At 45.1% G+C, this 22,295-nt stretch overlaps 1 protein-coding gene and 1 long non-coding RNA gene across 2 annotated transcripts; one reads left to right on the forward strand and one right to left on the reverse strand.

Annotated features, from left to right (window-relative positions):
- Window positions 1-2,670: 2,670 nt before the first annotated feature.
- LOC116093794 (cytochrome P450 2U1) lies at window positions 2,671-20,464 on the reverse strand. The gene is made up of 5 exons (XM_031375532.1): window positions 19,927-20,464; window positions 11,441-12,076; window positions 9,035-9,196; window positions 7,186-7,353; window positions 2,671-5,115 (listed from the first exon to the last, which is right to left on the reverse strand). Exons 1-5 carry the CDS (start codon window positions 20,372-20,374, stop codon window positions 4,937-4,939), a joined length of 1,593 nt encoding a protein of 530 aa, XP_031231392.1. The 5' UTR covers window positions 20,375-20,464; the 3' UTR covers window positions 2,671-4,936.
- LOC116093795 lies at window positions 20,325-21,977 on the forward strand. Its single transcript, XR_004119844.1, has 2 exons — window positions 20,325-20,571; window positions 21,601-21,977. It is a non-coding gene; the product is annotated as an uncharacterized LOC116093795 (long non-coding RNA).
- The last annotated feature ends 318 nt before the right edge of the window (window positions 21,978-22,295 follow it).

The following is a 22,295-nucleotide window of genomic DNA, read 5'->3' on the forward strand; positions in this document are numbered from 1 at the left end:
ATAAAGCACCTTTGCTCATGGAGCTATCTTGCCAGCCCAAATTATATACATATTCTTATTAACAAAAATCTCTTTGAAAACTCTGTAAATTGCACACACACACACACACACACACACACATCCCACTTTCCTTTGAGGTAGCCTGTTGGAGCCCAGGTGGGATCAGGAGTGGGCATACAACTGAAAACAATGATTTCCACCTTCCCAGAACCCACCGCCCCCTCTCCCAGGATCTATCAATGAGTGACTAATAGTTCAGCAGTAAGGTCTGTTGCAACAGAAATGCCTACACTGGGCCACAGCCCCAGTGGCTGTCATGGGAGACTACAATCACTCAGTTTGCCATGTTGTCTATGGGGTCATCACCTTTCCTCAGACTTCATTCTCCATTTGCTCTGCCGACTCCCCGTGCGCTTGTACACTATGCAGCACTCACTCTAGTGAGGCCTATGCTTCAGTTTGTGGCCAGAGGTGAGAGAGATGGGAGGTAACAGAAAATGGGGGTGGGGGGATGGGAGGTGGGAGAAGGCAGGTGGGGGAGATGGGAAGTGGGAGAAAAGAGAGGTAACGGAAAATGGAGCTGGGGGGATGGGAGAGGGTGATCAGAGGGGAGGGGAAGAGATGGGAAAGATAGGATGGGGAGTTGGGAGGGAGAAATGGGAGGGAGAACAAGAGAGGGGGAAGAGATGGGGGTGACGGGAGGTAGGGGGAAAGTGAGGGGGAAAGATGGGAGGTGGGGGAGATGGGAGACCCTGTAAATTCAACAACATAAGGACAGCAAAGGGGTTTAGGAAGAAATAAGCTGGAAATGAGGTTTAGGAGTTCTTGGGAATTCAGTTTTAATTCATGTGGGTTGGGTCCTCTGTGGCAGAGCTGGCCTTCAAGCTGTGACCTATGGGAGGAAGGTCTGGAAAAACCGGCAGCTTATCCATTGGCAAAAAAAGATGCTTCAGGTATTTAACGCTCCCTTTTCTTAGGAAGGACCAGAATGTGGTGTCATAGGAAGGCCAGTACAAAAAGGCCCCAGAGGGGGAAAAAACAAAAAACAAAAAACGATGTCCTCTTCTTTAGAGAGAGGGAAGCGGGACTGGCAGCATCTTGAACAGTGCATGACAGACAATGTCCTGGAACAAACTTCCTCCGGCTCCACATGGCACTTTCGTTTCTGCCTCTCCCTGACACGAGCTTCATCTTCCTTGGTTAATTCAACAAGAGAGTTGGAGGAGGCAAATGCCCTATTTTTCTGGCTCTGGTCTTCAAATAGATAAGGGGACTTTATAAAATGTACCAGGCAGCACTGCAAATGTTCAAACACCATTGTCTCAAGTAATAAACAGACATAATAATCTTGATGACAACCCTGACTACACTCTGCAGGCACTCAATGATCTGCCACAAAAGCCTTACACACTCTTTGCTGATTTGTACAGGGGTGTGGTGTGTGATGTAAGAAAATTGGACTCAGCAGTTAAGAGCACTTGTTCTTACAAAGGACCCAGGTTCAATTCCCAGCACCCACATAGAGCTTGCAACCATCTGTAACTCCAGTCCTAGGGATGATGCCCTCTTCTAGCCTCTGTGGACACTAAGCAGGCATGCAGTACACAGAAGGACATTCAGGTAAAACATTCACACACATAAATTCACAGACATAAATCCACACAGAAAATGTAGTAATCTAGGCTCAACTCACAGATCACAGATTTACAATAGATCGCTGCAATAACATAAGGTTTATTGATCCACGTATGTGGGGCTGCCAACCCTCACGGCGGGGGGGAGGGGGGATCAACCCCGAACTCAGAAAGCACACATCTTTTATACTTTACAGAGGGCAGATTTCTGCAACAGGGCTAGCTGGCTTACTCTGGTTGGTGGAACACAGGACAAAGGATCTCTTCAGGCATTGGTTGGCTTGCTCAGGGGGCTGTTCTTGGCTTAGTCAGCCAACTTCCTTATCCAGCTCTGTACCTGGCCTTGAAAAGTCCCTGGGAAGAGGCTTAGTAACTAGGTGGTAGGGGGATTGTCATCAGCAAGGTCAGGGTGACAGTTTGTGGTCTTTCTTGAAATTCACCACAGGGAGGGGTTGGGGAGGTTCTTTCGAGAATTGCTAATCTTGTTTTCGTGGACCTTAACGTCATTGCGACCACCAGTTATTTTTGTTTTGACCTTACTTAGCTTAGTCGGAATGGCCTGGTCATCATTCTGTCTCAACATTCTGACCATCAGAACTTTGTTTTTACAGCATGTCCTTCGCTATCTCTGAAACACAACTTCTCAGTGTCTGAAGCCGCTGCTTACAGGAGCTGGAATATGGTTCTCTTATCTTACTGTGAAACTTTATTTCTACATCTCCAGAACTCTGTTTTTCACTTTATTACTTCAAAAACATCCACAGACATAAAATAAATTCACACACAAAACATTCACACACATAAAAGAAGATCTGGCTGCTTTGACATCTCTCTGGTACCATGTCCTCTAAGTGTGACTGTACTCTGATGGCGTAATTTAAAAAGAGTTACCCTGCCTGTAGTTACACGCCTGTACCACACTGTGGGTAACTCTCTGGAGGTCTGCTTCCTCTTCCTTTTTGACTAAAATTTCATAAAAACAACAAAAAAATTGCTAAGCAACTGAAAACAAACAAACACAAACCAGCTGACACCATTTTCACTAAAATAAGAGGTTTAATAGGATCACCAAGAGCTCCATTACAGATGAGGTCCAGACCTCGTTATTGGAAAACCGACTATAGTTAATTTCACATTTCAGATGAATTGTGAAGTGCAAAACTGTCAAATAGCAGTAGGTTCAGAAGAGCGCGCTCCCCCTGACGCAGTGTTAGTAAAGGGGTTTTCACAGCGGTACAGCTTGAGGCACGGTGTTAAACTGCTGGATAATCGTGGGATTCTGATGCCACTTCAGAGAAGGCAGAAATCCTTTTCAAGTATGTTGTGAAATCTTTGGTTAGGAGGTCCAGAAATCCATGTGCGAGTAAGGAGGAAGGGGCCTGCAAACGTGGAGGTCAGATGAGGACAACCGACATGCTCAGCGAGCGTTGTTACCCATTGCACACCTTATCAAATGTGAACATCCTCAGTCCCTCTGCTTTAGTGTGCTGGCCTAAACAGTGTTCAGGGAACCTGAAGATCAGCCTGTACCCCATTCATCTATTTTGAAAGTAATTATAATTTATGAAAAGGAAAACAGAGTGATGGATAATATAAAGAATATGGACTCAAAAATTAACCAACACCTGGTTATATGATATTCCACATTTTCCTTTTTACTTACACTAGGTTTTTATTCAGCAGCTGTTATTTTCCCTCAGTAAGCATTTCCGAGTCAGCCTGGGTACCCCAGCAAGCGACCTGTGGATGCAGCCAGTGGGAAGCTGCTGGAAGCTTTCATTCTGTATCATTTATGCAACTGAGGCATCATCCTAAATTTGCCTAAAATGGTTACTTTAAATGATAAACAAAAGTCGAGTACATCTTTAAATACTGATCTAATCAGGTAGGACAAATTATACTGTGTTTTAAAACTATCCTGGACTGACTGTAATAAACCATGGGCAGGCTTTTCCCCTGAATTGCTTTCTCTGACTCACTCCCAAGTTGCCTGAGCATCCACCAAGAATCAGGCACGGTAAGGAGGCAGCAGCATGGAGCCTGGCCCAAGGAATCAACTGGGACAAAGAGGGGGGCACAGGTAGCAGAGGCCAGCTTTAGGACCATGCGGGGTAATACTGAGAGAGGGCTCAGAGACTGCTTTCCAGCCACAAGTAGCTTAGAGACCCAGTGATGGCACTTTTTAACTATGGGCCTTAGCACTGGAAACCCTCTGCTCCTTCGTGTGGGGATGACAGATACACAGAGCGTTCAGTACAGAGCTTTTCTAAGAAGGGCTCAGCATTACCATGGCTCCTTCACAGTTCTTGGGGAGACCTGAGGGAGGGGCCGGACACAGGCACTCTGGATGCACACTGTTGTTGGCTGTGGGTTGGCTTTGCCCCCAATCACCCCTCACTCCTAGCAGTAAAAGGACAATAGTTTACCATTATGATAAGTGCATTCCCACATTTCCATGTGGCCCTTGGAGGAGCCATTAGAGGGCCCCAAGAAATGGCTTCTTGTCTTGAAGAGTCAGTCAGTCATAGTACGGCTGATGGCACAGCAGGCCAGGGGGCTTCTGAATCACTTGATTGAGAAATCCCTCCTGGACCAATTCCACAACTCCATTATTACACACCCCAGCTGAGCATCCAGGGCCGCAGTCAGGTGTTCTGCACTCACCTATGCAGGGCGGGCCTGTGCTGTGCAGCCAGGCTCCCCGCTCATGTGGCTACAGACAGCAGACACACAGATGGACAATAACCTCAAGAGGATGCTTTTCTGTTTCTCAACATACCGGGCAAGGGGACATTTCATCCTAGCTCTATAAAAAAGGGCACAGCCCTAAACAAAAACAATACTCATAAGACCAGCCCAAAGAAACTGACATTGAACCTATGCTAGAAAAAAAAAATACAAAAGAAAAAATGTCTAAAGAAAGGAAAAGAAGGTCTACCTCCATATAACCTAGACCTGCTTCCCTCTGTGACCAAGTGTCCATGTTGACACTTCCGCGTTGTCAGGGGCCTTGGAAGGTCTGAAGGCAGATCCGCTGAACTGCCCGGCATCTGCGCACAGCACAGACGTCATGAAGCATTCAGTCCTCCTCAGAGTTGAGAGAAACTTCAACACCAGAGGCTGAGAGATGAGAAGCTCTGCTTCTCGATGGACTCCACACCACTAAGCCGAGTGTCTGTGCTTCCCTGTGGGCAGTGGGTACCACCAGCCTCTCCTGGCTGTGCAGAACTGCTCACCAGCAACAGGAAGACTGTCTGGGATGAGTACGTGGAGCCTGGCCCCCCTCTCTTCTCAGGGCTTCTTCATCTCTTTGAGACGGTTACATTAAAAGGGTGTGGGGCCAAGGTTAGACCAAATCTCCCAGTCATGATGGGCTTCTTGGAACCCTCCGGTAAAGCAAAGGTGAAACTCTGCATCAGGCTCACAAACATCAGGAATAACTCCATCTTTGCCAGCTGCTCTCCCATACACACCCGCTTCCCTAAAAGTGAGATCAGACAAGGAACAGTTAGGACACGTCCTGTTCTTTTGTAGCGTCTACTGAGTCTGTAGAGAATTTTAAAGTAAAATCACCACATAAGCCAGTCTCCTTCAGTTTATCTGTCCACACAGCTGGTTCACCATTGAGCTCCTAGTCATGGAGACAGGAACTAGGCATGGATCTGGAGTGGCAGCCACCTTGTCCCTGCCTTCCTACTTACCTCACCTGGAGGACAAGGGGAAGTGAGAGCAAAGTTTCTGGAACCTTCTGTTTCCACAGACAGAGCCTTGTATGCCTTAGTCTAAGAATGTAAGGAAAGAACTGAGAGAGAGAAGCCCTCAGTCCCCAGCCTAGCGGATCGGGAGCTGTTCTCAGGCCTGTAAGACGGTCGAGGCTCTTGCTCAGGCCTCATAGCCTAAGGTCAATCCCTGGGACACACACGATGGAGGGAGAGCCAACCGTTCTAACATAACATGCATGCTGTGGTATCTGTCTCCCTCCCTAACACACACACACACAAAACCAAATAAGTAAAAACGCTGTAATTTGGTGGGAGCCATGCAGATGGCCCATCATTTTGCACAGCTTCCACAGGTGAACTCTGACTCTGGCCCAGGGTTGCTTCTTGCTGCAGTGCATTTCCACGCCAGCCACTGCAGCACTCCTCATGTATCTGACAGAGCCTGTTGTTTCCTGGGGTTTTACCCACCCCGTTGGGCTGATTTCTTGCAGAATTAATATAAAGATGTACTCTCTTGTATTAATGCTATGTAGATGAAGTTGTGATTTGTATAGAATTCCTGATTTGATTCAAATAATTTTAGGAAGTTAGAATAATTGATAGAAAGTCTAAGGAGATGGTTTTAATTGTTTTGCCAGAAAGATAAAATAAAGTTAGAATCAAGAGTAGGATTCTCTTAGAATATCACGAAAAGGAGTACAATGAGCTTTCATGCTCTACACGCATGTAAACTGCACTAGGAAGAGAAGTAAGCTTGGGACAGATTTGTGATCAAGGGAAAACATTCATTCTAGGTCAGGTTCAAGGATGAGGCCACAGGTGTGCCCCACAGTAGAGCAAGGTCATAAATACATAAAACTGTTGCTTTGAACTTAATAAGGACTTTATAGAATGAGACACAGATAAGACAACTGCTTTAAACTCATTATCAACAGCATTCTGCTGTAACTCCCTCTTATGTAACATGAGGTAATCTTTTCTTATAGAGAGAAGCTTCATCTGAAAAGCTATAAAAAGCTAGAAGCAAAAATAAACCTTGTTAGAGCCAGCTCTTTAGAGCTTTGCTCATCCATCAACTGTAAATATGTATATGTATATATATATATATATATATATATATATATATATGCCTGTCCCTATGTACATATATGCATGTGTGTATGTATGAATGAATTTATGTATGTATGTATGTATGTGTATATGTGAAATTGTTGAAACTCGATTGTTAGAGCCTGCTTTTCTTTTTCCAGTGTTACTATGTATGTGCATGATTTTTCTCTTTCCTTTTCTTTCTTGCTGGCCTCTTAAGAGTTGGAAGAATTCAGAGTTTCTCACAAGCAGCTAATTAACCTTTAACAGTAATTTTTTTAAGAGTTGCTGTTAACCCCAATAGCTCCTTAACCTCCTCGCTTCTCAGGCCCCAAGAGCCTAAGCAACCAGGAAGTCAAGATTTCCAGCTATAACGGTTAAGCCCATCTCCCTTCCTCCTCCTTTCTTCTCTCTGTGCTGGGGATAGAATCTAGGGCTCATGCATGCCAGGCAAATGGGACACTGTACTACCAAGTCACCTCTGTCCATAACTCTGCCTTTGTTTTTATTTTGTATTTATTTGATGAAAAAAAAGGAAGGGGTTGGGTCATCTTAGTAGCAAGAACTGATTCCTCGAAGTTGCCCTCTGACCCCTGTACCTACACTCACACATACACATCTCAAACATGCACGTGTATATACACACAGACACAGACACACAGACACACAGACACATACACACACACACACACACAATAATAATAAATTCAAAGAAAATTTAAAACCAAGCTTTAACTGACCTATCCCAAAAGGAATAAAAGTTTCTCTTTTCAAAAGTTGTCCTTGGTTATCCAGAAATCGATGAGGACAGAAGTCATCTGGCTTCTCCCAGATGGCTGGGTCTCTGTGGATTGACCACAGGTTGGGTAGGATCACCGTGCCTTTAGGAATAGTGTACCCCTGGAGGACTGTAGACAACAGACAAGGACAGAGTCAACACCGCACATAAACTAAAAGCTCTCTTCAAACATCACTGTTTCCAGGGAGGAAATAGTCACCTACTAACATTGTAGCTGACTGAGACTAAACTCTGAGGTTCCTGAGGGGATGGATACATCCTATCAAGCATCGCATTCTCTCTGTTCCAGCCCAGACCCAGCCTGAGACAGCAGGAGCAGGAGTAGGCATTGAATCAACAAGCCAAGTCAGGCCATTAAAACTTAACAAGGAAACACTAAAGCAGAATCAGGACCTTCTAGTTAACGTTCCCCAAGATTGACATGTTCTTACAATTTACGTAGAGCGAGTCTTAGCCAGGGCTGCTATGGCTGCGATGACACAGTATGAACAACTTGAGGAGGGGAGGGTTTATCTGGCTTATACTTCATCATGGAAGGAAGTCAGGACAGGAACTCGAGAGAGGCGGGAGCTGACGCAGAGGCCATGGAGGAGGATTGTTAACTGGCTTGTCTTCCCTAGCTTGCTCAGCCTGCTTTCTTATGGAACCCAGGGCCACAAGCCCAGGGATGGCACCATCCACTATGGGCTGGGTCCTCCTGTATCAATCACTAATTTTAAAAAGGCTCTATAATGCAGTGTTTTTCAACCTGTGGGTCAAGACCCCTTTGGGAGCAAATGGCCCTTTCACAGAGGTCACTTAATACCATCAGAAATAACAGAAGTTTTCATTTCTTTATCATTATATATAGCAGTAGCAAAATTATGGTTATGAAGTAGCGACAAAAATAATTTTATGGCTGGGGGTCACCACAACATGAGGAACTGCATTACAGGGGCTCAGCGTTAGGAAGGCTGAGAACCCCTGCCCTACAGTCTTGCCCACAGCCCGATCTTGTGGAGGCATTTCCTTAATTCAGGTTCCCTCCTCTCAGATGACCTTAGCTTTGTGCCAAGTTGACAGAAAACTGCCCAGCACAGAAAGGAGCCACCCTACAGGCTTTTCTGTCAACACAGTAAGAAGGGGTTGACGAATCAAGAGAAAGATAGATCTACAGGGAACTCTGCTTCCCTAATCAACAGTTGACAAGCTAAGAAATATCCCCAGGGGCTGGGCTCCTCACAGTGGATCTAATTTGCATTCTGGGCTGTCTCTAGAAGCCTTAAATTTCACTTTTCCCATCAATCTCTATCTCTCTGTCTCTCTGAGACAGTTACCCCTGAAGTCACAATTCTGCTTAAGTTTCCCAAGTGCTAGGGTTACAGCTGGGCAGCACCCTGCCTTATAAAGGGGAACTTTAGAGACATTCTAGACTCAGCAACTGATAGGTTAAAGTTGGTGACCCTAGAATCAGGCTGGAGCATTCCAATTTTTAAATAATTACATTTTGCTTGCCAAATTTTAAAAACCAAAGGGAGGCCAATCTCTAGCTAACATGTTTAAGGCCACATTTAGTCTGGCTCTTCTGACAAGTTTCTTCTGTGGGATAGCTGACTTGGAGGGCAGCATCGTTTGTGCTGTGGTGTAAGTGTGTGAGCACCGGAGGCCAGAGAATTATTGATAAGGACCACAGTCCCTGAACCAATGATAAAGCAGAGACCATCCTGGACCTTTCTGATGTGGCCACACCCCTCCCTACACTCAAGAGGATTCCCTCAGGGGTCTGCAGAGAAGGCAGGCTCCAGACTTGCCTGTTTTCTCCGAGGTCATGTGAGGAATGGCAAGTGGTACCACCATGGATAGCCGCTGCACCTCCATGATGGTGGCTTCTGTGTATGGCATCTGGGCCTTGTCCGTCAGGGACGGTGCACGGTCACAACCGATGACCCTTTCAATTTCTTCATGAACCTTTTCTGTGCAAAAAGGAAAGAATTAGCCACAGATAAGGCTGGGAGAGAGTTGAGTCAGCACTGTTATGCAGGCTTTACCCACCGAGGGATCAGTTGGCACGGTGGCCTGATATAGGATTGGCAGAGACAGCCAGCCACTGGGGGTGGGGCTCTGCCACACTGGGGCTTTAATGGACAGCAGAAGAGACGGGGCAAAAGAAACAGCATGCTGGACTCCAGGGCACACAGCATGAAACTCTCATGTGACTCTCTAAGCTGTAACACCCTGTGAAAGTCTAAAATCATACCCAGCAAACTCTCCTTTTGGGCTTGCTACAGTTGAGCACGACCCTCAAAAGCCTGCGGTGGCAGGTGTGTTCCCTACAGTGGTGACATTATGAGGGGGACCTTGTGGGAGGACTGAAGAGAATGGCTCTACTCTGGCACTTCGCCTTCCTTCTCCTTTGCATCTGCCCTGAGGAAACTCCCTACCACAGCACATTGCCTTACCACAGGCCCCACTACCACAGAGCCAGCTGGCCATGGACTGAAACCTCCAGCCAAAATACTTCTCTTGTCAGTTAGTTATCAATCACACGTTGTTACAGCATTGAAAAACTGGTTAACAAGGGGTTCATATACATGTACCCCTCAAAAACCTTCTAAAATAATAAAGCTGTTGTTTCAAGCAGCGAATTTTGTGGATAATATGTTGCTTTGTAGCAGCTAGTTAAAACAGTCACAATGAGGTCTATGGTAAGAAAAGAAAAATGGACCCTTCAACAAGTTCACAACTCCATCCTCTGGTGCCTTATAAATGGAATCCCTTCCAGTGTCTTTGTTTTCAGTCTCTATTAACTGAAAATGAAGATGGGTGCTTTATTAAAAAACCAAACCAACCAACCAACCGAAAAAAAAAAAACAAACCTTAGTTCACTGTTTCAGAAGCCCCTCTTGGGCTATGTCAGAGTGTGGCAGAGGGCATGTGAGAGCATGAGGGCAAACAGGGGTCCAGAGGGACTCGGGGGCCAAGGCTGCCCCTTTTTTGCTAACTCCCTCTTATGTGCACTAACTAGGTTCCTGGAAGAATTACATCAACCTGTTTGAGGGTGTGATGGATATATACTCAAACTCTTCAAGAATCTTGGTCTCAAAAGGAAGCTTTAAAAAGTCCTCTGACAAATGACCTTGCTGTGGGTATCTCAGAGGCCCAAACTTGTGGCTTATGAACCTTTGGGGGATACTTGAAAATCATATCCAACTGACACACGAAGCAGAAGGGACTATACTAAACACGGGGACTATCCTGGGTAACTGAGTGCATCTCCATCTAGGCACAGTTATACGCTGTAGGGTGACACTTTAGTCAACCACTGACCACATCAACAACATTGTGGTCCTGTAGGTTACACTGCCTTGTGACGCTATGGTTACCTCAGTTCAAGTGTACTCTGTGATGCTTGCATAATGGTGAAATCATCTAGTGACATGTTCTCAGGACATGTCCCCATCACTAAGCCTCATGGGCTTTAAAATCAGATGGCCTCGCCCAGCCAACTTCAGGCAGGAGATGTGAATACGAAAGCATGGCCAGAGGGCTACAGCTCTGCCGGCTCTGAGGGTGGAGAGAGGACCATGGGTCAAAGCAGCTGGAAACAGCAAGGGAAGAATTCCCCTCTGGGGGCTCCAGAGGGCAACACAGCCCAGCTCACATCCCAGTCTTCAGTCCCGTGAAGGGTATGTCATACTTCTGATATAAACTGTAAGTATGGCAAATTCGGGTTTGCTTAAGTGACTACATTTGTAGTGAATAGTTAGAGCTGATGTAGAAAGCAATATACCACGATCCCTTATTCATCCAGCACCTACTGCCACTGGCTGTCCACCGGGGCCAACGTGGTGGCACCCGCTGTGACTTCTGCTGACTCTTTTGGGCTTGTGTTTTCTATGTTCAAAACAAGATGAAGGTGCGGATGAGCAATATGACTCCCTTAGCTCTACATGAAACTTCTCTAACGGCCCTTCACTTTCAGAGACTTCAGAGGGAACCACAGCGATTAAAGCAAGGGTGAGCAAGCTATGACGGTAGTCTACCTAGAAATCAGAGGCTTCACTGTTCACCTCTTGATCTCCCTATAGAATACAAGTGTTTACTGTTTTTTTCCAACCTGGATACAAGGGTGCCTGGAACCAGCAGCAGATCAGAGGTTGTGACTTGGTTTAAAGAGCCTGCCTTTACCCTGAGTGAAGAACAAATGTACCAATTACTTTGCACGTCGGGGTTCAGTGACATGTACAGCAGGCACCAGAGCAGAGAGTTGGTTGTTGTGTCAGTGCCAGCGATGAAGAGGTCCCCAATGATGTAAAACAGGTACTCCTCATCGAAACTGCTCCCCTTGCTGGTTTTCTTCTCTTCCTCCATGTGCAGAAGGTACATGTCTATGAAGTCCTGAGGGTTGCTGGCATCCAGAGACTCTTGGTGCTCTTTGATGATGTTTTTAAGGAAGCAGGTTATGTCCCTTTCGATCTGCCTTAGTTCCTTAAATGGCCCAAAGGGGAGGTAATAAAACCAGGGGCATATGTTGATCAGGAAGAGCTGGCTGTGCAAGCAGATTTCTAACCCTCGAGACATGAAGTCCAGCACCTTTTTAAACTCCTTGTTGGTGTAATCGAAGCGTTGGCCGAAGCACAGGGAGCAGATGATGTTGGAGACAGCGTTGCTGATGACTGGGAAGGGGCTGAAGGGAGCTTCTCCATGCTTCTGCATCGCTTCTTTCACGTACTTGAACTCTTCGATAATCTTGGGCTCCAGGCTAAGCTTTCCCAGACCAAAATGACGAAGTGTCGAATGGGAGAATCTCCTCTGCTGTTTCCAAACTGGACCGTAGTGTGCAAACACGATTCCTGCAAAGACAGAGAGGAGGGTGAGAGCAGTGGATGGGACCCACCTGGAGGTATATTCTGTATTTTCAAGTCTCTTGGCCAACGTTCAAATGCAGATAGAGGCAACATGTCAAGTGTCATTATAAAGACATCTGTTTCCAATAAAGGCTGAGTCTAAATTAGGAACAATTTGCTATCAAGTTGTTATTTATTGTAACTCCTGGTCAAATGAAAGTACTGAGCTTTGATGCCTGAAATTCTCATGTGCGTAAATATCTTTATATTTCACAACAGTAGATTCAGGCTTAGAAAACCTTTCAAGCAAAAAGCACCACATTCTAAACACCATGAACAGAAGTATAATTACAAGTGCTAGACTGGCACAGGAGCGGAGACAAACACCACTTTGCTTTCCATTCAAACCCTGTGCTCCTGGCACAGTGCTGTGCACACAGCAGGAGCCTGAACTCATCAAGATCATCATTGACGGCTGCGTCCTATTGGACCCCAACACGTACTTCTACCATCATGGGGATCGGATGAAGTCCTGAGCAACCCTGTGTTGCTGACATGAACATAGCCATGTTAAGGACTCTGGTGCCTCAGATTAAGTGATAGCAAAGCCCTCACCCCCTCCCCTAAATCAGGTTCAGAGAAAGGCAAAACCTTCCTCTGGTCCACGTGTGGAAGTTGACAACGCGTGCAGAAAGCACTGAGCGCAGCTTCCTCCTAACCGGTGTTTATAGCCTGAGCTTGCTCCTCTGTAGAGACCCCCTACCAAGAAGAACTGATTTTGCCTCCTTTGCTCAGCTGTATACAATTGTTGTGCCAGGGAAAAGCTAGTGATCCCCCAAAACACACAGAGGAGCCGATCTGATGCAACTCACAGCAGGCTCTTTATTCTATTCCGGCTAGCTGGGGGGGGGGGGGGCAACGCAGGACGGTTTAGGTGGTAGAGGAGCCCTGAATGTTTATGGGCCCAAGGCTTTATAGTAAGCAGCAAGCAGGGAATACATGCGTAGGCATCTAATGGGAAAGCTGCTGTGGCCTTTAACATAACCGGCTGGTGCTGGGAGTCATATCATAAACTTAACTTCTGCTCCCCTCTGCATTCATTGGTCGTTGTTAGGCAAGGGGTGGGCTTGTAAACTGGGGGTGCAGGTTTGTTGGGGGGAATAACCGGGAGACATTGGTCTTGTTGGGGGTGTAACCTGGAAACTCTGCTCTGGTTGAGAATTAGCCTAGAGACTAGACTAGAGCTCAGGTTCTGTTGGGGGGCAACTTGGAAACTAATGCTAGATACCAGCCAGTTAGTCTACCTGAGTTCAAACTTAGGTCAGCTTCTCTAAAATGGAGTCTGGATTTAAAAGCTTTGGCATCTCACAATAACTTGGCCTTGTCACTCCATGTGCATACAGTAAATGTGCTCTGCATCCATCAGACTGTGCAGCTCACAGGATCCCAGCTTTTCTCTCTATGTCTGTCTTTTCTTCATTCCCCAGTCAGGTCAACTCCAAAGCTGTGCAGGTCACACTTCTCCCTTCCCCCACACAATGGTTACTTTTCTTTTCTTTCTTTTTTAAATTGATTTAAGTTTTATTGCATTATGATGAGAAAAGATACATAATTTCAGTTCATCTGAATTTGTTAACATTTAAAAACATATTTTAAGTAAATAGAATTACATCACATTCTTCTTTTCCTTTTGTATCACAACTCCTCCCAGAGACCCCCCTTCAATATCTGCAATACCTTTTGTTTTATTTTGTCATATTCTTTAAAATTTATAAAATATTGTAACAATAAAAATGAGTATAAAAGCTGTTTGATATAAAACAATCAATTGAACAGTCTTATGTAGATACTTGTCTGCAGCAATACTGAAGATACATGTTTTTCTCAATATAAATTTTAAATAACTTCAAACATATTATCTGTATATTTTAAAGTAATATATCACTACTAGTTTTTTTTTAATGAATATAAATAAAGTCCCTTTGTTTGTTTGTTTTGTTTTGTTTTTAGTAGAGCTTAAAATCTTGGCTCTTACTGTGGTACAACCCCAAAATAAGAACAATTTTTAGACATTGGAGTTCATTGTAATAAGGCTGTACTTCAATGACCCTCATATCACCAAAGGATTTTACCTTCATCATAGCTAAGCTGAGAGTTGACAGTTCTGCTGCACCAAGGAATGAATTGTAGGCACAATTTTTGGATACAGATTTCCTGCTATGGTCAAAGCTTTTTGACTTGAGTGATTGTCTTCATTCTCAGCCCACAGAGAACAGGTTACATTCATTTAAGAAATGGTGTGCGTATTAAGATGGTCTATCCATGAAGTCATTCACCAACTGTTTCAATGAACAATGGTTCTGATTGGAGGGTGGCACAGACATTAGGTGAGGATAAGAATCTGGTTCATTGGCTGTGATGATTTTGAAAAGCATTCATCTCAGAGAAAGAGTAGCTTATAAAGTCCTCTTCTTCAAAATTGATACAATAGTTACAAACATCAAGCAAAACATTCAGTCTCACTCTTTGTTGTTCTCTTACAAGTCACCTCCCAAGTTAATTGTTTACATTTCTTTTGGCTGTATAAATAATTTTGAAATATGTGAGATGTTCTGAAAACCATAGTATAGTGAAAACATCAAATAAACAATCCTACTAATAGAGAGGCTGAGATAAGAGAAGCCTGATTTCAAGACCATTATGTGGTACCCAGCAAGACAAGCAGAAAGTGTATATGGATTGTGCAATATTGGACCTATTTCTCCAATTACCAATTTAGACAGACCACCAGATGATAGCCAACAAATTTCCAATTCCTCATACTTTTGAATTTGAATTGATCAGGATATGTTGGTAATATTAATTTTCATGTTAAGAGATATTAAGAAAAAGTAATTGTTATTTCCTGTTATTTTTGTTTAGAGGTGGAATTAGGTTTGTGTGGATTTGTTGAAAGATTACTTTCTTGCCTCTTCTAGGGTGTAGTTTTGCTTATGTTGGTGTTTTCCATCTATTATCCTCTGTAGGGCTGGATTTGTGGAAAGATATTGAGTAAATTGCTTTTGTCATAGAATATTTTGTTTTCTCCATCTATAGTAATTGAGAATTTTGCTGGGTATAGTAGCCTGGGCTGGCATTTGTGTTCTCTTAGGGTCTTTTCGACATCTGCCCAGGATCCTCTAGCTTTCATAATCTCTGGTGAGAAGTCTGGTGTAATTCTGATAGGCCTGCCTTCATATGTTACTTGACCTTTTTCCCTTACTGCTTTTAAAATTCTTTCTTTGTTTAGTGCATTTGGTGTTTTGATTATTATGTGACGGGAGGAATTTCTTTTCTGGTCCAGTCTATTTGGAGTTCTGTAGCCTTCTTGTATGTTCATGGGCATCTCTTTCCTTAGGTTAGGGAAGTTTTCTTCTATAATTTTGTTGAAGATATTTACTGGCCCATTACACATTCACTCTCTTCTATACCTATTATCCTTAGGTTTGGTCTTCTCATTGTGTCCTGGATTTCCTGGATGTTTTGGGTTAGGAGCTTTTTGCTTTTTGCATTTTCTTTGACTGTTGTGTCAATGTTTTCTATGGTGTCTTCTGCCCCTGAGATTCTCTCTTCTATCTCTTGTATTCTGTTGGTGATGCTTGCATCTATGACTCCTGATCTCTTTCCTAGTTTTCTATCTCCAGGGTTGTCTCCCTTTGTGATTTCTTTATTGTTTCTATTTCCAATTTTTGATCCTGGATGGTTTTGTTCATTTCCTTCACCTGTTTGATTGTATTTTTCTGTAGTTCTTTAAGGGATTTTTATGTTTCCTCTTTAAGAGCTTCTAGTCATTTACCTGTGTTTTTCTGTATTTCTTTAAGGGAGTTTATTCATGTCCTTCTTAATGTCCTCTATCATCATCATGAGAAATGATTTTGGAACCGAATCTTGCTTTTCCGGTGTGATGGTATGTTCAAGACTTGCTATGCTGGGAGAATTGGGTTCTGATGATGCCAAGTAACCTTGGTTTCTATTGCTTATGTTCTTATACTTGCCTCCCACCATCTGGTTATTTCTAGTGCTACCTGCCCTGGCTAAATCTGACTGGGGCCTGTCCTTCCTGTGATCCTGGTTGTGTCAGAACTCTTCAGAGTCAAGCTGTCTCTGTGATCTGGTGATTCTGGGATCCTGTGATCCTGGGCCCATTAGGGTGCCTGGGAATAGAGCTTCCTCTGGGTATTACAGGAGCTGCATAGTTTGCGCCCAAGGTCTGCTCAGGGCACCAGCCGGCCCAGACAGACCAGAAGGAACTTGTGCCACTGGGCTGGTGGAGTTCCTGCATGCCTGGGTCCCACTGGTCCCAGTTACTCCAGGTTTTGGGACAGATGTGTCCTCCTCGGTTATGTTTCTTTCTGCTGTGAGCAGATACCTAATAAGAAACTGCTTAAGGGAGGAAGGATTCATTTGCTTCAGGGTTCAGAGGGTACTGTCCATGGTGGGTGGGAATGCATGGCAGTGTGAGCAGCTTGCAGTAGAAGTGTTAGCTTGCTTGCTCACACCTTTGGCAGGAAGCAAAAGTTTGGCTGGGTCCAACTTCCTAAAAGTTACAACTTCCCAAAATACTATCACAAGTTAAGACCAAGTATTGAACCACACAAGCCCACGGAGGACAGTCAGCACTCTAACCACGAGATCTGGATCCTTAGTGTGTGATGTGCAGTGCACAGCTGTGAATAAAAGACCAGTTCTGTTGTTGGTTCTTTTATATGCTAAGTACCTATATAATCAAGGGTGGGGGTTCAGCTCAGTGGCACAGTGCATGACTAGCATGCACTAAGTCCAGTCCCCACCAACAGGAGAAAAGAGAGCATTTCAATATAAAGGATCTTTGGGCTGGCGAGATGGCTCAGCAGGTAAGAGCACTGACTGCTCTTCCGAAGGTCCTGAGTTCGGATCTCAGCAACCTGGTGGCTCACAACTACCTGTAATGAGATTGGATGCCCTCTTCTGGTGCGTCTGAAGACAGCTACAGTGAATTACGCCACAGCAAGCGGGGCTGGAGCGAGCGGGGCTGGCAGAGGTCCTGAGATCAACAGCAGCCACACACATGATAGCTCACAGCCATCTGTACAGCTACAGTGTATGCATACACATAAAATAAAAAATATATATATATAAAGGATCTTTATGGATGGACTTATGGTTGAATACGGACTTCCTCCACATTTTACATACGTCACTAAGGGTGCAATGATGAGCCATAAAATATGGTTTTCTTCACATAAATAGTCACTGTCAAATTACTGTCTTAAGTAGATTAAGAATGGAGCAAAAGTATGTGCACACGTATATGAATGCCACGTTTTAAACAGCAACCTCCTGATACTTGCAATCTTTTAGATTTGCCACTAGAGGGCGAAATGTATCTCGTGATTTTCATTCCCACTTCTGTGATTGTCTGTGTGAGTCAGAGCGGCTTACCACAGGTCACTGATGGGTTCACACGCCATGAGTCACGCTTGCCTTCCCCTGCTGTGTGGAGACTCTTCCTATAGTTTAAATGCATAGGTTAAAAACCTCCTCTCTCTCATTATGTGAATTGGGTTTAATTTTTAATGGTATTACTTGATAAGCAGAAGTTTTAAATTTGAAGATACCACGCGTAGATTAAAAAACATTGTACACACACACACACACACACACACACACACACACACACACACGCACGAACGTACACAGAAGCCAGAAGAGGGCACTGAATTCCTTACAGCTAGAGTTAGAGGTGGTTGTGAGCCACCTGACATGGAAGCTGAGATCTGAACTCAGGTCCTAACCCTTGAGCCATCTTTCCAGTACACATCAATACTTCTCTCTCTCTCTCTCTCTCCCTCCCTCCCTCTCTCTCAAAGATAGAGTGTTACTTTGAAGTCTACACTGTCCTTGAAGTTGTAGCAATCCTCCTGCCTCAGCCTCCCAACTACTGTTGTGCCACTGTGCTTGTCTACTGGTCTTTTTCTTTATGATTTGTGTTGCCTGTCTTATTTTAGAAGTCCCTTCCTACTAGGGATTCAGAAATGCACCATTTTCTTATAAAAAATTTAAAATGCTGACTTTGAAAACAATTTTTTTTTTTAAGATTTATTTTTATCTTGTCTTTGCATGTTTTATCTGAATGTATGTATGTCCATCATGTGTGTGCCTGGTGCCTACAGATCCCAGGAGAACCTGCAGGATCCCTTAGAACTGGAGTTACAGATTGTTATGAGCTGCCTTGTGGATGCTGAACTTATGTCCTCTCCGAGAACGGCAAATGCTCTTAATCACTTGAGCCACTTCTCCAGCCCCCAGATTTTGATTTTCTTCATGTTTAATTCTCTATGACTTACCTACAATTCCTATAAGTGAGATATAAATACATTTTTGTCTCCATATAGATAACTGGGGTGGGGATGAGAGTGGGTAACATGTGGGCAGATGCATAAGGAGGCCACAGGAGGGCCTCTGTGTGTCCTGATCTGTCACTCTTGGCCTTAGTCTGTCAACTGCCTCTTACTGAATTAGGAGCTCACTGCGAGGCTGGTAGCCAGAAAGCCAAGGTGATTCTCTGTTTCAGGGTCTGAATACAACCCAGAACACGGGTCTGTTTACTGGGGCCTATGGCTATAAAGTTGAGTTGCCACTTGAATCGGATGAAGAGAGGACAGAACATTGGAGATTTAAGCCAAGAGAGATTTCCTGCTCTTCCTTCACCAGTGGCCAGGTTAGTTGTGTACCCTTACTCTAAATTCCATTCCGGGTGAACTTTTACAGAATCCTGTCTTAATCTAGAAGCATCTTAACACAGTGGCTATCATATGCCCTTCATCTTGAACCCATTTCTAGCCAAGAGGCCAATAAGATGCAACCTAACTCAGAGCTTCCAACTTCTGTTTTCTGCAGAGGCTGGACTGGTCTTAGGAACAAAAACTAACTACACTTTATACAGCATTCAAATTCTCCATGCTTCAGCCCAGTGCTCACGCCCGTCCTCCCCGATTACAGGTGCCTCCAATTCCAGAGCTTTCTGAGGCCCTGTAAGGGGCGTTTCCACGGGAAAATTAGAAATGGGATGAAGGAGGGGATATCAAAGTGTAAAGACAGGGGGGCACTCTCCTGAACTGAAGCATGTACGCCATCATAACGGCGTCACTCTTGTACTTCAGTGTCTGAAGACAGAACACAGGATTGACAGGTGGCTGAAGAATAGAGATCGAGACGCTTTGTCTGCCGGGGGAGATACACACGGACTCGGGAAAGAGGCTGGCTGTCTTGACATCGAGACCCTTTGTCTGCGGGGGGAGATACGGACTCGGGGAAGAGACTAGCTGTCTTGACATGTTCTCTGTCAAAAAGATTAGTCACTTTCTCTTAAATGTAATCTCAGGCAAGTTCTTTAGACAGGCAGAGAGCAGTCACATTCTTTGCCAAAACATTAGAGAGGCTATGAGCTGACACAGCCAGTTCAATAGTCTCCTAGCTTGGTTTCTGGCCTTTCTTAAAGGGGAAAAAAATCTTCTTATACTTTTGCAATTGAACATTTACTCGATGAAAAGAATTCCCCCCACCCCCTTTTCTACCACAGCCAATGTTTAGAAACGTTGAGATCAGACCTATGCGTGAGAAGGCCTCATCTGGGACAAAGAAAGGCTTCCGGGGAGGTTGGTCCTTATTTTACAGCTTGGTACCCACCTCCCTCACTTTCCTGTGTGTCTCCCACTTTAATCGTACACGAGAAGCCACGCCTCCGTCCCCTATTCCCCGTGCAGGGCAGGACTCAGGTGGGCAGGAGCAAGTGGTCACCTGCCGCCCCGGGGGTCCTAAGCCCGCGGCGCGCTCACCCTTCTCCTTGGTCATGATGGAGATGAGCGGCATCCGCGGGCGGTCACTGAACACTTCGGCCTGCTGCACTAGCGCCTCGCGCACGCTGTGGAAGTCGCTGAGGACCACCACGAGACGGTGACCGATGAAGAAGCTGAAGATGTTGCCATAGACACGGGCCAGCCTGGCCAGGTACACGTGTTGGCCCACCGCGTCCGTCTGGCTGCCCGAGCCCAGCCAGAACTGCAGCCGTAGGAAGCGCGGCACTAGCAAGTGCCCGAAGTTACCCACGAGTGGCCGAGGCTTGGGTCCCGGAGGGATGCCGCAAGCGCGCTGCCGCCGCAGCCAAACCCAGCCCAGCAGCACGGCCAGCCCGCAAAGCAGCAGCGCGCCTCCCGCCGCCCGCAAGTGCAGTCTAGCTCCCGGCTGCTCCCCTGCCTCGGGAGCTCGGCCCCCGAGTGAGGACATGCTCTAGGTGCCGCCAGCGTCTAGCTCCGCGGCACGGGCACCGGCGATAGTAGCCGGCTGCATGGCTCGAAGGTCAACAGCCGGACAGGGAAAGGCGCGCCCTTCTGATTGGCTGCGCCGCGCCGCGTGCCTCGGCATCCTCCAGTTGGCTGCTTCTGTATAGCGTGGGGGCGGGACGTCCGACCGGATCGCTGGGGGTGAGGGGTGAATGGAGGCCTCGGGCAGTTTTTGTTTTGTGTGTTTTGTCAGTTTAGTGCACATGCAGCGGCAGGCTCCTCCAGTGAAAGTTTTCTGTGGATTTCTGCATGTGGCCTGATTATATCAAAAACACACACAGGGCGGGCTGGCTGAGTGCTTTATTAGTTAGCCTTAGACAAGACCTGAAATGCTGAGCTCCCAACAATTGTGGATTTGTGGATTATTATTATCCAAAATGTGATTTGTGAATATTCCAACATCTAGGGATGGCTCCTGAGTGCTTTACCTTCCTGTCATTTACAGGCCCGATGTTGTGGTTAGACTCTCTCTAGAACTGTCGATGCTTTTTGTTCTTCCTATTTTAATTTTTTTATTCTTCTATTTTCTATTTTTATTTCTATCTCGATAGCCCAGAACTCCTTATGTAGGCCAGTTTGGCCGCCTATTCAGAGATTCACCTGCAACTGCCTCCAGAATTCACATATTAAAGATATAGACTACCATGGCTGGTCAAGCTTGAACCAATTTTTAGAGCTCTTTATTTTGTGATGCTGAGGATCAAATCCTAGGTTTTGCTCGTGGTAGGGAAGTGCTCCTCCACCTTTGATCCACGTTCAATTTCTGTGTTAGATCACACACACACACACACACACACACACAATTTGAACACTATGGTGCATTATAAATATGACCAAAGTTTGAAAGATGGTGACTTCTCTTCATATCATGTGGGTTTTTTTTGTTTTTGTTGTTGTTGTTTTGGTTTTGTTTTGTTTTGTTTTTTTTAATCTACGAACAAGTGGGGTAAGCTAAAGTTCAAGCTTCCAGTTCTCTACTATTTTTGCCATAGTTAGTAAAGTACACAAATGCTTTCTCTCTTCTTCCGTCCACAAACTAAACAAGCCCCCCCCCCATTTCCTGTAATTAACCATTACCAGATTCTTTTTTTGTGTGACTTTAAAAATGATTTCTAAGTTAAAGACATTCGAATGTTCATTATTGTTTTGTTGCTGTCTTGCTCCCTGTAGCTCACAGTCCAGCCTGGAAGTCCCCCGTTTAAGCCTCCTGACTGTTGGCAATCACAAGAGTGCAGCAATATCCCCAGAGCACATGTCAACTCTCCAGCTGCTTGTTGGCAGAGACAGTCTCCAATCTGAGATTTCCTTCTCTTTATGCCGTTGTCTCTAACCCACTACTATTGGGCAAGTTCAGCTCACAAATTACCTTAAGCTGTTTAGTCACCTTTTTATTGCACAGCAGGAATCTATTGGACACATATGCTTGCCTTGTCCTCTGCTCTGTCCCTGCTACCAAACACCCAGACTGCTGCAACTTTGGAATTAAGAAACCCGTTCTGATCCTTGCACACTTTGTCCAAATAAAAATGGACTTTCTTACCATTGAACTTCTGCCGTCCACTGAGATTTAGATCTTTCAAAGGGGCTCCTTCCTTCATCTCTCCTAGAACAATCATAGGGCATACATACAGCCAATTCTGGGGGGGATTGTTGGACCCTAATTGGCCTTGGTTTGGGCCTTGAGGACAAACCCAAGACTTGTCATTCAGCAGGCCTACCAACCTGAATGATAGACTGCCTCTCCCTAGTACCTGTGCTGATGTATCAATTTTTATAGGCCCTATGAGATCACCCCACACCCCTCATTCTTTCACACCACCCCTTACCCCTCCTTGCCTTCTCTATATAAGCAAGTGCCTAGGTTT

The sequence above is a fragment of the Mastomys coucha genome, unplaced genomic scaffold, assembly GCF_008632895.1.
Source record: "Mastomys coucha isolate ucsf_1 unplaced genomic scaffold, UCSF_Mcou_1 pScaffold16, whole genome shotgun sequence".
NCBI classification, from domain to species: domain Eukaryota; kingdom Metazoa; phylum Chordata; class Mammalia; order Rodentia; family Muridae; genus Mastomys; species Mastomys coucha.

What these genes read in the sequence shown, in the direction of transcription:
- LOC116093794 (XM_031375532.1), bottom strand. Translation starts at nt 20,374, where the DNA reads ATGTCCTCACTCGGGGGCCGAGCTCCCGAGGCAGGGGAGCAGCCGGGA. An exon ending in CATCATGACCAAGGAGAAGG is followed by an intron (nt 12,077 to 19,926) that starts GTGAGCGCGCCG and finishes CTGTCTTTGCAG; the next exon opens with GAATCGTGTTTGCACACTAC. An exon ending in ACTGAACCCCGACGTGCAAA is followed by an intron (nt 9,197 to 11,440) that starts GTAATTGGTACA and finishes CTTTTTGCACAG; the next exon opens with AAAAGGTTCATGAAGAAATT.